General features: G+C 37.3%; 1 protein-coding gene across 1 annotated transcript; it reads left to right on the top strand.

Annotated features, from left to right (window-relative positions):
• Positions 1 to 5,165: 5,165 nt before the first annotated feature.
• LOC109219801 lies at positions 5,166 to 13,114 on the top strand. The gene is made up of 4 exons (XM_019384274.1): positions 5,166 to 6,268; positions 9,257 to 9,398; positions 9,491 to 11,764; positions 12,123 to 13,114. The coding sequence occupies exons 1-4, from the start codon at positions 5,295 to 5,297 to the stop codon at positions 12,489 to 12,491; spliced, it is 3,759 nt and encodes a 1,252-aa protein (XP_019239819.1). The 5' UTR covers positions 5,166 to 5,294; the 3' UTR covers positions 12,492 to 13,114.
• Positions 13,115 to 17,111: the final 3,997 nt, after the last annotated feature.

Genomic DNA, 17,111 nt, shown 5'->3' with positions numbered 1-17,111 from the left:
AATTTTGTAATTCTCACGGAGCAAAATTAATATATAGTAACTATTGAATAAAATAGTGAATGAGAGTAATTATTAGTAAGCTATTGTTAAAAGTCGGTAATCTTGCTTGCCGCAATTTTAATTCTCACGGAGGAATTGTAGTTGCAGGAGCATTGATTTAGTAAAAATATTCTCACGAAGTTTTTACTATCTTTTAGCACAATTCAGCCAAGAAGATATTTTGGTTTAACCGTCACTAGTTTTAACTCAATTAATTACATAACCTCACGGAGTATTACTGTCACGACCCTAAACCCAGACCCGATCGTGATGGCGCCTCTCGTGAAGACAAGGCCAGCCGACACATTTCCAATTCGAAGTTAAACAGCTAAACAACAATAAAACAGGCTAAAACATGATTTAATAGCACTAAGTAGCAGATAATATCATAACAATGCGGAAGTACAACCCAAACACAGTCCAAATCGGGGTGTCACTAGTCATGAGCATCTACTAAGGTCTAAATACCACTCACAAAGTCGGATGTGTACTAAGTATAGACTAATAGAATAAAGAGGGAGAAAAGCAATGCTGCGAACGCCGGCAACTACCTTGCTAAACTCCGATGACTCTGCCTCCGATCAACCAATACCCGCTACCGGGTTCAGAAAATACCTGAATCTGCACACAAGGTGCAGGGAGTAAAGTGAGTACTTCCAACTCAGTGAGTAATAATCATAAATAAAGTCCGAGTGATAAGAAATCACAAAAAGTGCACCAACATGCTGTATAGAGGTAGTACAAAACCAGTAAGAAAGCAATGAAGCTGTGAAATCTCTTAAAGCGTCTTAGCTCAGGTTAAACTTCTTCAAAAATGGATTTTCAACAGTTGAGCAATTGAATGCAAAGCAACTAGAACAGATAAGCATAAGGAATACGCCCCTCGGGCACAATTACACAACTAAACAGGTAAATGACAGGTAAATAAGACAGATAAACACATAAAGGTTCGCCCCTCGGGCACAATGTCAACAACTCTGCCCCTCGGGCAATATCTCAGATCAATACCAGCCCCTCGGGCAATCACATAGAACCATACCAGCCCCTCGGGCAATCATGTAGAACCATACCAGCCCCTCGGGCAATCACATAGAACCATACCAGCCCCTCGAGCTATATCTCACATCACAATGGGTACCCGCGCTCACTGGGGGTGTGCAGACTCCTGGAGGGGCCCCTTACGGCCCAAGCGCAATATCAAGCCACCTCGTGGCATCATAAACAGGTTCTCGGCCTCATATTAATATCAAGCCACCTCGTGGCGTACAATCTCAGGCCCTCGGCCTCATAATCAAAATCAGTGTATCACCGCTGCGGCATGCAGCCCGACCCAAAAGATATCCTCACAACACAGGCCCTCGGCCTTACTCAGTCAAAATCACATAAGCCTCTCGGGCAACAGTAAAACAGTGTTTCTCAGCACAAAACATCATTTAAATATCATTTGAGTATTAAAATTGAGTGAACATGGCTGAGTTTCGAAAACAGAGGAAAATAACAAGACTGAGATCAAGTATAAAGTCAAAACAGTGAGGAAATATCAACAAAAATCCCCGAAGGGTTCAAATAATCAGCACGAAGCCCAAATATGGCATTCAGCCCAAATAATAATGATAACAAATAGATTTCAGTTAAATACGCGGAAGAATCATCAATCGGGACGGACCAAGTCACAATCTCCAATAGTGCATGACCCCACGCTCATCATCAAGCGTGTGCCTCACCTCAATATAGCACTACGATGTGCAATCCAGGGTTTCAAACCCTCAAAACATCATTTACAATCATTTCTCACCTCGATCCGGTCCAAACTCTAGACCGCGATGCCTTTGCCAGCACGAATCGACCTCCGGATGCTCCAAATCTAGCCACAATCAGAACATAATCATTAAAATATGCTAAGGGAACAATGCCCACTCGAAATTATCCAACTCACATGAAAACAAAATCCCGAAATTGCTCAAACCCACCCCCCGGCCCATGTCTCGGAATCTGACAAAATTCACATCAATAGAATCCTCGTCCTCACACGAGTCTATACATACCAAGAACATCAAAATCGGACATCAAATGCACATTCAAATCCTCAAAAGAATTCTCAACTTTTTCTTTCATTCTTCCCCAATTTCCACTCTAATTTCTCAAATTAAATGATGAAATTCAAGACTAAATCATGGAATTAAACCAAATATGAGTGAAGGTTACTTACCCCAATAGCTCCACTGAAAATCTCCTCAAATTTCACCTTCTCCCGAGCTCTTCAATGGTTTTTATGATATTGGACTTAAACCCTCGATTTTAAAATATAAACTGTCTGCCCAGATTTTCCTTCATCGCGAACGCGGCATATCCCTCGCGTTCGCGAAGCATACTGCTTCACAGACCAAAATTTCCTTCTATGCGGACGCGAGACCCTCTCGCGCACGCGAAGCTTCCGCTTCCCATACCATCGCGAACGCGACCTCTTAATCGCGAACGCGAAGCACAAAAGGGCTAGGACCCCAGCTGCTCCATTTACTCTACGCGAATGCGGGAACCTCATCGCGTTCGCGAAGCACTCAGGACCTCACCCTAAGCGAACGTGAAGGCCAAATTCTCAGCCTCATCACGCATCCCTTCGCGAACGCGAAGGCCAAAAGTCTGCAACACCAACATCAGAAAATCTGCAACTCTCCACAACAAGATTTGATCCGTTCAACCACCCGAAACTCACCCGAGGCCTCCGGGACCTCAACCAAACATGCCAACATATCCCAAAACCTCATTCAAACTTGTTCCAACCTTCGGAATGCTCAAAACAACATCAGAATACCAAATTCACATCGGATTCAAGCCTAAGAATTTCAAGAACTTCCAAATTATACTTTTGATCAAAAACCCAACCAAACCACGTCCGAATGACCTAAAATTTTGCACACACGTCACAAATGACACAACGGAGCTACTGCAACTTCCGGAATTTCATTCCGACCCCTATATCAAAATCTCACCTATCAACCGTGAAACACAAAAATCTCAATTCCGCCAATTCAAGCCTAAACCTTTCACGGACTTCCAAAATGCATTCCGATCACGCTCCTAAGTCCCAACACCTAATGGAACTAACCAAATCATAAAAATTCCGATCCTAGATTATATACAAACAAGTCAAATCTTGGTCAAACCTTTCAAATTTCACGCTTCAAACTGAGGACTGTTCTTCCAAATTCATTCCGATTACCCTGAAAACCAAAACCAACAATTTACATAGGTCTTAATACATCATACGGGGCAAGTCATGCCCAAGAACTGAGCAAAGTGAAAAAGCTCAAAACGACCGATCGGGTCGTTACAGTTATTAGTTGATTAATTCTTGGTGAGATAAGATATAATTGTATTAGCAATAAGCAATTATCCTTTAGAGAAATACATGTAGAAAGTGAGATTTTATTATAATATATAATCAAGTGAATTCAACGATTCCCAACTCTTTTAAATTATAAATCTTCCGAAAGTTCTTGTTTTTTTAAAGTAATTAACAAGCTTTAAACCTCACTCACTTTTCGTCAAATCGATTCTCTCAAATAGTAGTTGAAATATTAAAACTCTGTAGCATAGATGTTCCAATCTCTGGGACGATATCATAAACTATACTAGAATTTGACAAAGCACGAGCAGAAAATTCCTATACACATTGGCCTCGTCATGATCCAATAGCTACACTATGGGGTGATTGGATTTATAGTGAGGGGAAGTCGGCATCATGTGTTGGCTTTATTCTTGCAATGTGTAAAGATGTAGGAATGTTTGGGCAAGTTGTTGCGACCCAATACTTTGACCTTTACCCCTATGATCCAGGAATCCATGTTCTGCGACCTAATGCCTATAATCCTATATATAGGAAGAGAGTTGTTGCCAATTTTCTGTTTGCACTAATGCAGGAGTAATGAGCCAATACTTTAAGCTTGTTGTTATTGCTCTTTTGGTTACCCTAAGGTATGTCATAAGGTATAAGGTTGAGGATCCCTTTGATCGGGTGGAGTTGGTTTCATCTTGGGACACCAACAATGGTGCAGATTCACCTATATCTATATCGCCTTTATTGATGACAACTGGTCATTCTCATAGCTATGTTATTACACCTCAAAATAGTTGCGAAGATATTGCTCTATATTGCTTGCTTTCCGTTGCAATATCAAGCATATATTGCTACATTTTCTGCTATGCTCGAATCTTGAGGACAAGATTCTTTTTGAGGCTGGATGTATTGTTGTAAACTCTGTGAGTGACTCAGTAGGGCATATTTGGAAATTTGAATAATTATGTGTGGGACCCAGGTTGAGTGCAGGCAGGTGCTAAGTTCGTGAAAGGGCAGCGTAGAAAAAGACAGTTATAAATATAGCAAAAGGCGTAGAGTATTCTTTATGCTAAAATTGTCAAGCGTTAGCTCTATTTTCCCATCTATGCTCTTCTTCTGATACTTCTCATCCCTTTCTGGTCATCCCTCTTTTATCCCTTTACTTTCTAGCTGATTGTTGTTCCTTTCTGTCAATATTTTTCATTTTGTGTAATTCAGTTTAGTGAGTATATAATATATAAGTCTGTGTGTTGAGAATTTGGTTTGTTTCACATTGTGATTCGCGAATAACAAACTTTACTTTAAAAAAAATTACCTTATTTTATCAAATATTCTCATTGTTTTGACTGATTCAAATTTGTTTCGAGTAAGTCCAAGCAAAGCCGACACCGAGCTATTCGGTACCTTTTTCATTCAAACGGGAATGACTCCACTCTTAGTCCCAATGTGGCTTAGACTAGTAGAAGGCGTAAGGATGCTAGACGGCGTATAATATTGTAAATCAAATTTGCTGCAATAAAAATTCTAATTCAAACCTATCTCGTGCTTCCTCACAAAAGGTGCCTATTTCCAAGTTTCACACCCAACACCTCCCCTTAGAGATGGTCTGTGGAAAAAATTTCACTTATCACAACACTCGGTGATATTTAATCAAGTATATAGATTTAGATAGATATATAATCAATTATAGAGAGCAATGGATTTAAATAATGAGAAACATAATTTAAACCAAATCCAATAAACAGGCATAAGGATTTAGGAGTAATTCACATCTTTTTCTTCCAATAGGAGAACTTTGAGAAGTAAAAACAAGCCCTTCCTTTTTCCTTTACTTGACATAAACACCCCGTTCCCTCCCAAACTTATAATTTTTCTTCTCCTCCAAAAACCTCTTCTCTCCTCTTCCCCCTTTTTTCTCATGGCTTCCGTTACGATTGATTCTTCCTCCGTCACCGTCACCGTTTCCGACGGCCCACTTCATGCAGAATCAATCCCAACCGTCGATCTACGGCTCCTTTCTCAATCTGAACTCTACTCCCTCTCCCTCTGTTCCCCTTCCGCTTTCAACCCTCGCCGTGATGACGACGTCATTGTCCCTAAAATCGACCGTTCTGTTTTCAACGAATCCGCTGGGTCCCGCAAACAAACTTATTCCCGTCTCCGCCTTGCCCCCGCCTCCTCCGCCTCCTCCTCCTCCTCCTCCGCCCTCCGTAGCCGTACCCCTCACCTCCGTAATTCTCTTCACAATCCATCATCTTTTAACAACGACCCGGAGAATTCCCAAATCGTTTCCCTTCTTAAACAGCTATTCGGGTCGGGTACCGAAACGAATCCCAATCCCTCCGATTTGATACCTATCCGGGTCGATTATTCGGACTCGTTATCCGTGCCCGTACCCTTGACCGGGCACGTGCACGTGCCCGAGTCGTCCAATGTGGGTTCAATTGGGCAGAAAAGAAAACGGGGTCGGCCTAGGAAGAATGAGAACGAGAACGAGAACGTCGGGGTGGGTGGAGGTGGGGGTGGGGTTGATAAAGGGACTGATGTGGCAATAAAGGACATTGTAGTTTATCAAAATGTGGATGATAATAGGGATAGGGATGATAAGGAGATGTTGAATAAGGATGGTGAACCGGTTGATTTGACGGTTCTGGGGACGTTGGAGGATCAGTTTGGCGAAGAGCTGAGGCGGAGGACGGAGGGATTGGGGAGTTCAGAGGAGCTGTTAAGGTTTCTGGGGAGATTGAATGGGCAATGGGGGAGTACTAGGAAGAAGAGAAGGATTGTGGATGCAGGTGAGTTTGGGAATGTGCTGCCAAAAGGTTGGAAGCTTTTGCTTTCTATTAAGAGGAAAGAAGGCCGTGTATGGTTGCATTGTCGACGCTACATAAGGTTTTTTTGTTGGAATGTTGTTTCTCTTATTACTTATTGTTGTTACCTTGTTGATTTTCTTGCCAAGATTGTTTTGGTAGATAGAATCAATGCTTGTAAGGAGTCCTATTAAAACCAAGAAATATATGTCTGCCAGCCATTCACACCAGAATAAATATAGTTTTCCGAAAAAACCTACTACTGGAGGAAGACCTCCAAGGGATAAAGAGAAATGGTGTTAAAGAGTGAGCCAAAGAAGGATCCTTTGTGTTAATCATGCATAATCTCGAATGTTAACCGTTTCAGTACATAGACCAAATAATAATGGTTAGGGATATTAGAGAACCCTAATTTGCCTTAACAATAATCTTTTAATATTGAGTAAATGCACTTGAATAAAACGGAAGGAATATAGAGGATTTCATAGAGCTGAATCTTACTAATTTAGGATTGAGGCATAGATGATTGATTGATCATTTATGGTAGGCTATTGGATCTTGGTTTCTCTAGGGGGATGATTCCCATCAAAGCTTAATATAAATGATATGAAAATAAATGAAGTGGTCCGGTAGTGACTTTTCATCGGGAGGTTGAGTTATACAATTAGCATTTTGTTTCTGATCATATTTATCTTGTAATTATTTTCTCGATGATAGATTTCTTTGTTTTGTATAGACTCCTTCACTTGTGCCTAGTGCAACTTTATGAAAGTTACTCTCTCATAAAGACATCATTTCAACAAATTGTCATTAAGGATAAAATGAGAATGTTGGAATTTTAACTTGATATAGAAAGGTTGTATTCTTTTTTAAACAGACATAAAAGAAAAGTAAGACATATAAATAGAAACAAAGGGAGTATTTTCTTTGAGATAGGATCATGATACTATTTTGTGTATAAATTTAAAAAATGAAATTATTTGTGTATTTTGAGTTTGTCGTAACATAGATGAAGGAATTTGTAGGATCCTACTTAGTAGTGATTAAGTAATACAAAATTTTACCTTCTCTCTACATATGAAATGAAAACCAATTGTAAATTCCATCCCTGCAAATAAGAGGAAATATTTGTCTAACAAGCAGGTAGAGCATTGTCCGTTTATCTGCACTTCTTGAAATTAATTATTTTCTCTAACACTCCAAAATTTATCATTTGCCAGTAATCTCTAACTTTATTTTTCTACTAAGTCATGCCTCTTTTGTTGCTGGTCTAACTGGTATCATTGATGTTCTGTTTTGTTTTGCTTAGCTCTCAATTTAAACAACAAGTTTGTCAATATAGGCTGAGTATATGTTTAGTGCTCTTAGTGCCCATATCCTGATGCTGGATGTAGCTCTTATGCATGTGACTTTCGCTTTTTTTTTTTCCACAATAACCGTGTTTAGTTTGTTATCTTTGATGTTTGCAAGGACATTTAGTTGTACTAGTCTTTAGGATAAGCGCGTTGCTCGTGTACCTTAGGTTAATGAGTTCAAAATTTAAAAAGAATTGTATAAATTTAAAATTGAAAATTGTGTTTGAGTTTTTATTAAAAAAGTTAAAGAAAATAGTACAGTTTCTGAAAATAATGATCTTTCAGTATTTTCCTATGCATATGAGGTATTTCCCTATATTTAATTTGTACATGAGTATAATTTTAGTTTAGGACCCCTATATTACACATATAGCTACGATGTTTATATATGTTTCCTCATTTAATTATATAAGTATTATGTATCATTTAACGATTATTATCGCTTCTTTTGTTTTATGTATTTAATTAGGGTAACTTGCGTAAAAGTTCATATATTTAGTTAATGTTCAATTTTATGCGTTCATTCCAGTTGAACTGGTAAAATCTTAATTGAATTTAAAGTTCTAAATTTTAGGACTTTATTTACTTCAAATAAGGAAGGGTTCAAAAATAAATTTTAGTTGATCTCAAATTCCTAAAAATTAGGCAAACAATTAAATGACTATTTTGCACAATGTGAACTCTATTTTAAAGGGTAAGAAAGACGAACGTTATTTCACTAAGGGCGTCATGCGTTTAATATAGTATAGATTATAAACATGTTCCGTCGAACAAAAAATAGACTGTTCATGAAGAAGGTTAATTGTATTTGACGTCACATATTGATCCTAACTATTCTTGGTTCGGGTTTCAAGTTGTTTGGAGGTTTTCTCAGAAGAGTGTGACTGATTGGAACTTGGAAAAGTTTCTGGGCTTTATAAGGAAATAATTTACTTATTACTTTATGAAGGTTTGGGCGCATGAAATTTGCAACAAGAATCTAAATGTTCAAATTGTGACACAATTAGTTTGGCCTACTAGAATTGTTTTTGTGTAATTTAAATATTTAGTAAGGAGAAGAATGGAGAGTAAAGAGACCCTATGCTCTTGAGATCTCACATCGGTAGATGTCATGCTGCTGTTTAGGCGTGGATCATATAAGGGTATCCAACTAGAATTCAGGATCGTCTAGGTTGGAATCTTGTTTAAGAAAAATTTAAGGCCTATGAGGAGCAGCCTATTGTATTAATTTAGATTCATCTTTCAAGATAATGCGGGTTTCCTTTGTAAGTAAAGTCTACTAGAAGTTACTTGATCTAGTCACTCCCATGACATGGCTTTCTCTCTCTTTTTATTCCTTGAAAACCAAGAACCTACCCTAGAAGACCAGCTTGAAACCACGTTAAATACGAGTGCAGGGTGTGTGTGCACTATATATATGTATTATATGCACATACATTTGCTTCCTTCAGGATCTTCTTGACCTGCATCATGTTACTGGATTTACTTATAACATCTTAAGGATTATTTTCCCGTGATCATCCTGGCCTTCATTTTCTCTAATGGGGTCTTATTATCACAATTTGCAATTACTGAATTTGTAGCTTGAACAAAAGCCGAGCTTATCTAACGGTTTACCACATGATTTTGAATTATTACTATGATGTTTGTACGCTTCTCCGTCTGTGTTATATGTGTCCAATTTAGATGGCTTAAGACACAATTGATTTTCTCAGCCCTAGTGGACGGCAATTTGAGACATGCAAGGAAGTCTCTTCATATTTGCTCTTTCTTCATGGTGAACGAAATGAAAATCTTCCAACATATGCTGAGAGTAGTGGAACTGTTGATATCACTAATACCTGTGCTTTAGTTAGTGTAAGTTTAAAACCCTTTTTTTGCTACATTTTTTCTCTTCCTCCTTTTTTTCCCCTTCTAGACAGAGATTTGATTCATCAAATATGTCTCAGACTTCAGACCTTCAGGATGGCAGCAACAATGAAGGCCCTCTTTTTCACAACTCATCCCCTGCTGTTGATCATGGGGAGTTGCAAGTTTTATTGAATTTTGGGGAACTGTCAGAGGTCCAAGTAGGAGATCTTTTGCACTGTGACAAATGCAATGTGACCTTTAATGATAAGGATGATTTATTGCAGCACCAGTTATCTCATCGGCGAAGGAGATCTAGAAATGGTCAGTCCATTACTGATGGGGTAATAATTAAAGACGGAAAGTTTGAATGTCAGTTCTGCCGTAAGACATTTGAAGAAAGGCGTCGGTACAATGGTCATGTTGGGGCCCATGTTAAGAATCAGGTAAAGACTACGGATGGATCTGTTTCAGTCAGTGTGGGAGAGTTTGTTGAACCTGTGGCGTCTAGTGGAGCCATGCTGAGGGAGTCCATAATGCAGGATTCAGTTGTTTCACTGAGGAACCTGACAGAAATTGCTGATGTAAGTTCAGATTATGGTAGGAAATTTGCACCTCCTGGTAAAATCCAGGAGGAGGATCACATGGAGATTGACGATAAACTAGAAGGTTTGGGTGAGGCTTTGAATACTGCCCCAAATAAAACTAACATGTGTTCAAGTTCTGAAGCAATTACATGTAATAACGTGGGTAATATTTATTGTGAAACACCTTGTGACTCACTGATTGCTGACGTTGTAGCTGAAGGAACAAATAAGGGTTGTCATAACCAGGAAGGGGATTCTGAGAGCTGTTCTCCTATTTCATTGAATGAACAAACATGTGTGAATACAAGCAAAGTGATTGACTGTTCCATCATAGAAGAGCCTGAACAGGAAGGTTTACTTTGTTCAAATGGCATTGTTGATCCGTGTGGTGTTAGCGTGGAAGATGGCAAGTTTTCCCCTGCAGTGGAAGAGAGCAAAGTAGAGACTGATAGGTTTGTAGATAATGAGTCAACAACTGCTTTATGCAGTAATGTCAGTGTGCTGGATGAGAACAGTTTGACTAATGCCAAACAAGTTCCATGCACCGAAGATCACTCAGGGAAGAATATTGATGTTCTGAATCGTGTACCCTTTCTGGCAGAAACATTTAAAGAAAACAGAGGTTTGAGCAGCACAGGTACCCCATCTTGTGAGGAGGAAGAATCCACAGTAGATTATGTAAAGAGAGCTTTTCCTGGTTGCATAGGTGAGCAAAAACCTAGTAACGTGATGTGTAATATAAAAAATGATGAGTGTGGCAGTCTTGTTGATTCAAATGACAATAAGCTGATTATGAAGGCGGATAGTTGTTCATTTGTTCCACATCCAGATAAACATGTAAATACTGCTGAAAAAGATGTAAGTGATGGTTCAGCTTGCTTTCTAGAGGAGCCTGAACAGCAGAAAGGTGACGAGAACAGTCTGCTTTCTCCAGCATGTGACAAGAACGGTGAGGTTGAAGCTCAACTTCTTAATGATTCGAAGACAAGTACAGATGAGCCAAAGGTAAATGAACTGCAGAGTGTTGGTAGTAATATAACAGGATTTCCTTGTAACAATCATGCTGTGCAAAAAGCTGATGCCAGTGAAATAGAGAGGGAAAAAAGTCTTGCATTCTGCTCGCTTTTTCCGGCCACGAATTTGAGAGCATCTTGTGCTGAAGATCATGATACCAAAGTTTACCAAAGCACAATTGAGGTTAATGATCAGCAAAGGGCTACAAACACATTGTTTTCTTTAACCAATGTACCAGAAGCTTCTACCAAGGAAAATACCATGAACAGGAGCTATAACAACCCTTTGAATGGATCTAAATTTGATGGTCTTGAAAACTCTAGGCATCATGATCTAAATGTTGTTTTCGGCAACTCTCATGTGGATCTAGATGCAAATTTGAACTGTACAACCTTCCAACTTGGCATGGAGGAAACATATGGCGTTCAGGCTAATCTCCTTGGAAGATTAGGGTCCGATAAACAAGGAGAAGTTGGGATTGATTTAAGTGATTCGGCTTTCAAGGGAAAAACAGGAGATTTTGAAAGTAACTTCAACACGGTTTTTCATAGTCAATTGTGGGATGAACAGAAAGTAGATGAAGTTGGTGACTGTGGAAAGAAGATTATTACTGGGTTTGGTTGTGTAGATGCCAAACCTAATGAGGATGTCATGGCTGGCAGCATTTGGAGAACGGGTGTAGAAAATGTCATGCAAGGTGACTCAGCAGACAATTCAACCTCGGTAGTGCAGTCATCGAACTGTTTCCAGACCTATGATGTTTTGTCAGATAAGGTATGCATTAAAATAATTGGACTACTTTAGCATGAGAAATATACCATTTCTGCCATGCACTTGACGAAATATGCTATTGTGTATTAGTTTCTTAGTCGTCGCATTTCTCTTTTCCAATACTTTTACATTGAATTGCCATTTTTCCCATTAGAATGAGATCATAAAAAACTTGCAGATATTTCTAGTTATGAATATTGTGTTTGTGAATTTATTAGTTCAAAGCTTTTTATTGATCTATTAACAATTAAATTTTGCTATATGGCTTCTGACTTTGATTTATACTGGGAGGCCAACAATAATTTAAATTGGTTATATTTGACAATCTTATCATTATTTCTGAACATGCTACTTTGGACAGGTTCAAAGTCTCTTCGGAGAAAATGAGAAGTATGATGGCAACACAGGCTTTGATGGGTTGAGATCAGACCGAACTGGACCAGTAGAATATAGTTTCATGAGCACACATAGTTTAAATTCTCTTCAAGAAGAGCCTAGAGCTTTACCTTACGATGTGGATATAGAACAAGGGTTTAATTCGTCATTTTGGCTTGGAAAAGATGATTTAATGCCAAATTTAGCTGGCAGGAATCAGGTGATGTTGGTATGCGTTTGGTGCAGAAATGAGTTTTATCAAGAGCCTAACCAGTTAGGAGCAGAAGCAGGTTCAATTGGTTCCATGTGTCCAACCTGCAGTGGAAGGATCTCAGGGCAGTTTAGCTTTTTGTAGAACGACTTGTCATTGACCATTCAATGATCTGCCTTCTACGTAATTTTCAGACAGAAGATTAGGTCAACGGAAGGTATTTATTCATCCCAAGCTGACAAATAAAAAAGAAAGTCTAGACTATTGATGTTAGTTAAGCAGCATCTAACCTTCCTATTCTTTTGACTGAAATCAGTCTAACTACTGACTTTGTTTTAGAAAGATAATGAGATCTTTAGCTTCTTTAGCCATTTTCTTAATCAATGCAGTCCCAAATGTCTGCTTTTTCACTAGTCATACAGGATATGGTAGGATCCATCAGTAGGACCAAAAGATTTCCTGGATTATTAGATTGGTGTTGTCATGTATTACGCCACTTTCTGCTGAATCTGTCTCCATTTGAGTTGTGGATGGAGGATGAAGAAGTAGCGATGTCAGTGGGATGGAGGATGGATGAAGAAGCAACTGAGATCACTTCATAGAGATGGCAATGTGACATTGATATCCTCCTGCTGCTGTGGTCTCACTTAGATTCTTCTTTCAAATGATTTTGTTCTTATTGCAGATGTTGATTTTGCAGTTGATGGTGATTTTGTAGCTGTCTTCTTTTTGCTCTTTGTTTACTGATGCGACTTTTGAAACATGCAAACACAACTAACTGTTTAAGTAATGAAGTGACGAGTAGGGTAGAATAGAGTCTTATGAGCATTAGCAGCGTATCAGATAATAACATTACCTATAAAGAAGTGATGATATTATTAAAAATTTTGGGAGATTTCTTTTCCCTAAATCTAGGTTTTTCTTTCTTAAATCAAGTTTTAAACCGTACAATTAATGAGACGATCGGATTTCTCAAATTATATTCTTCTCTTCGCTGCCTAGTGCCTACATGGATGTTCTTAGTTTCTAAGTCCCATTATGGTTTAGATTTTAGAAATTCAAAAAAGAAATGATAATGGAAGCATTTGTCCTATATGTACAAATCCAAATCATTGTTTGGGCTTCTACTCAAGCCGCTCACAATAAATTGGGGGAAATTACCAGCTATGTTCATTTATAAGTAGCTCATTACAAAGATTGGTCAATTGATAAAATATTACTAATATTAGCCAATTTAGCCAATTAGCTATTTGTAGCAAAAAAAAATATCAAATTTTTGCTTTGTTTTGAGTGGGTGTTATTAGAATAGATTGGGCACAACTTAAGGAGCTTGAATCTCAGTTTTGGGATGATTTGGTGAAGTTTTGAGGTGGTTTGAATTGAAAATTTGAAATAAAAGCTGAGCATGAAAAAAATGAGATGTGTATCACACTATGTATCATTTGTGTATCACACAAGTATCATATTTGTATCACATGTATATCCATGTATACCTGTGTGTGAGATACATACGTGATACATTTTTGATACATGTGTCGCAGAAGACTTTTTTGAACTCGATTTAATTAGGAATTTTTACATTCCTATCCCACTTATGAAATCTTTTTACCCTACATGTTTAAGGTTTCACTTAATTACATTTAGCATACCAAATTACCATTTATATACCATATCTAATTAAGGTTATAATTAATATGATATTTTATACTCCTTAATTTAAGCACTTCCGTTATTTGACAGTACTAAGTACTAATCCTCTCTTTCTCTCTCCTAACCCCTCATCCCCATACCCCCCACGTTCATTTGTACCCTCCCACGCTTATTCCTCCATTTCCCTTCTTCTGTAACCACTATCTTTACCTCTAAATTCAAACAAAATCCAGTAAACCCTACAAACAAATTCCTATCCTTATTTTTATTTACTTGAAGTTCATCAATGAAGATCAAGCAAGGTTCGAAAACGAGTCCAAAAAACCAACAGTAGGTGAATTACCCTCCTTTGATTTGGGTGTTTTATCCCCCAAATCACCCAAAAACCTAGGTAAATCTACACATGCACTTACAGATACTAGTCATACTTCATCTCCCCGACAAATAAGAGCTGAAATGAGAACAAAAAAAAACTTGATGTAGATGGTGGAGAATGTTCTACAGCAGTCAAACAAGTCAAAAGAAAAGGGAAAGACATTGTAGAGGATGACGACTTTGGAGAGGAGTTCCCTACTCTTCGAACAAGAAAGAAATCAAAGGTGTCTCTTGGGTCTAAAAATCCAAATACGAAGAAACATTCAAAAAGACACCCTAAAATTGTTCAGAACCAATCATTGTCGAAGGTATGCATTTATTAGTTTATTTTCTAATTTTTTTCTTTTTTGTAATTTTATTGTCTGGTTATGATGTTAAAATCTGTGTTGTTCATTTTTTTTACAATTGTAGTTTAATTGTATTAATTTTGAAGATTATTGTAGTTGTGATTTTCTGTATTTATGACTTTATTTATATTTGTAGTTTTATTGTACTTATAATGTTATTTACTTACTAGTATTTGAAGTAGAATTGTAGTTCTTTGATTTTGGTTCCTTTTTGTAGAAAAGGCTTTAAATGGTAGTTGTATCGTTAGATAGAGATTTTTGTAGTTATATTCTAGATATAATCTTAGGTAACTACTACAATTTTGAAGCACAATTGTATGTTAGGCTGTATTTTTTAACAGCAGATCTGTATTTATTGTTTCTTACTCATGTCTTTTCATATATGTTTGTATTGAATTTGTAGTTAGATGTAGTCAATATGTAGATTAATGGGTAATTTTTATGCATTTTACTTATTGAAACAATTTATCATTTTTTGCAGACTGGATATTATTTTGCCCCGCAGAATGTTGATTATGGTGTGCTAAGATTCCACACTTTGTGTGATCCAAGCATTCCTAGTCAGATCAATGACTTATTGTCTCCTATTGGTTTAAAGGCTTTTAAGAAAACTTGTTTTGGTTACTTATTGTCTCTCCCACCCATTGTTATGCAAAACCAAACTATTCATCTCCTCATGAAGTATGAATTTTCTACTTCTAATGACTCATTTTTTTCAGTCAATTTGAAGGGTGAAAAATTGAATTTGGGTTGAGGGAGTTTGGTTTAATTACTGGATTTAATTGTGTCAATCAGTTTTCAGATTTTGGATACACTTCTTGTTATGTAAGCAAGCTAATGAATAGTTATTTTCCAAACAAAAAAAGAGTAGAAAAGTGGTATCTAAAAAACATAGTGACAAATAAATCTTGGGTGAATGATGAGGAAGCTGTAAAGTTGTGTATTCTTTATCTTCTGGAATTTTTTGTTTGTCCTTCTGACAAAGACCATGTGTCCTTTATAGACAACTTTAAGTTTTATTTGGTAGAGTCCGGTCATTTTCAGTCATACCCGTGGGGTATTAAATCCTTCAATTAGGTTATGGAATCAGTTAGACATCGTCTAAATCCCCGTGTACATTCTTATCTCATACGGCGATGCTCATTAGCCTTGTAAGTGTGGCTATATAAGTGTTGCTCGACTGTGAGCACGGAGATTGCTACGAGGTCTTCTGACTCAATACCTCGTATGTTAAGATGGTCAACTTCTAAGGGGCAGATTTGGTTAACTGCCTTTGAAGAGAAGGTCATCAAGCCTGAGTGGATTAAGGTATTTTTTTCAGTTTTTTCTTACTGTCTACATTTACCTACATAACATCTACAATTATTCTACATTTTCTGCATTATTGGAACTTACTTTTTTTTTCATCATTCAGTTCACATCCATGACTGAATGTGGAGAAGAGATTGCAGTTCTTAATTTGCCAAAAAAAATTGATTATGGAGCTGAGCTGGATGCACAGTCATCCAAATGTTGATTCTCCAACATTGGAACCCAAACATACAGAAGCTCAACAGGAAAATGAATCTGTGGCTAAGAAGCTAAAGAAGCTGCAAAAGGGAATTAAGCAGGTATTAATATTAACTACAATATTTTTACATTTTATCTACATTTTCATAACAATTTATGTAGTCTGTAGTATAGCTATTGTAGTATACTTCTATAATTCTATATTTTTTACTTGTAGGTTGATGAGAAGGTAGATGGTTTTAGGAAGGCTGTTTTTTAGGAACTCAATAACCTTAGAGTTTTTGTGGATGAATCTGTGAAGAATGTGGTGAAATTGATAAACAGGACAAATATTGTGGATGAGGCAAAGGTAATAGTTGACACATATTTATATACCAAAACAAATTATGTACACTACAAACTATATACTAACATTAAATCTATAGTTTGCTGGTAGTTCAACCAAAAATAATGACCAACCACAAGGATTGAACAACCAGCAATTTCATTGCAATATTGGTGCTCAAGTGCATGCAAGCACAAGCAACACATGTATCTACAAACTAGCTAAAAATTAGTTTTATTATTAACATTTTACCTACAAATTCCTATTTATATCTACAACTTTCAATGCAGTATTATATAGTATTATTTACCATTTATATTAAATTGAAGCTGCAGTTTGTCAAGAACATGTTCCAGCACATGGGGACTTATATCCAGATTTTCAAGAAGCAGTTGAGGTTGAACATGCAGGTATAAAATCATGCTGTCATTCATAAAATGTAATTTTTCTTTATACTATTTTACATTCATGTTAAGTAATATATGTTTTATGTAACAGATATTGATAATGTCAATGTGTGTTCCCCAATGCATGGAGTGACAGTAGCAGCTGAAACAG

Source organism: Nicotiana attenuata, unplaced genomic scaffold, assembly GCF_001879085.1.
Source record: "Nicotiana attenuata strain UT unplaced genomic scaffold, NIATTr2, whole genome shotgun sequence".
NCBI lineage: Eukaryota > Viridiplantae > Streptophyta > Magnoliopsida > Solanales > Solanaceae > Nicotiana > Nicotiana attenuata.
This window is presented reverse-complemented; position numbering and strand designations above follow the sequence as displayed.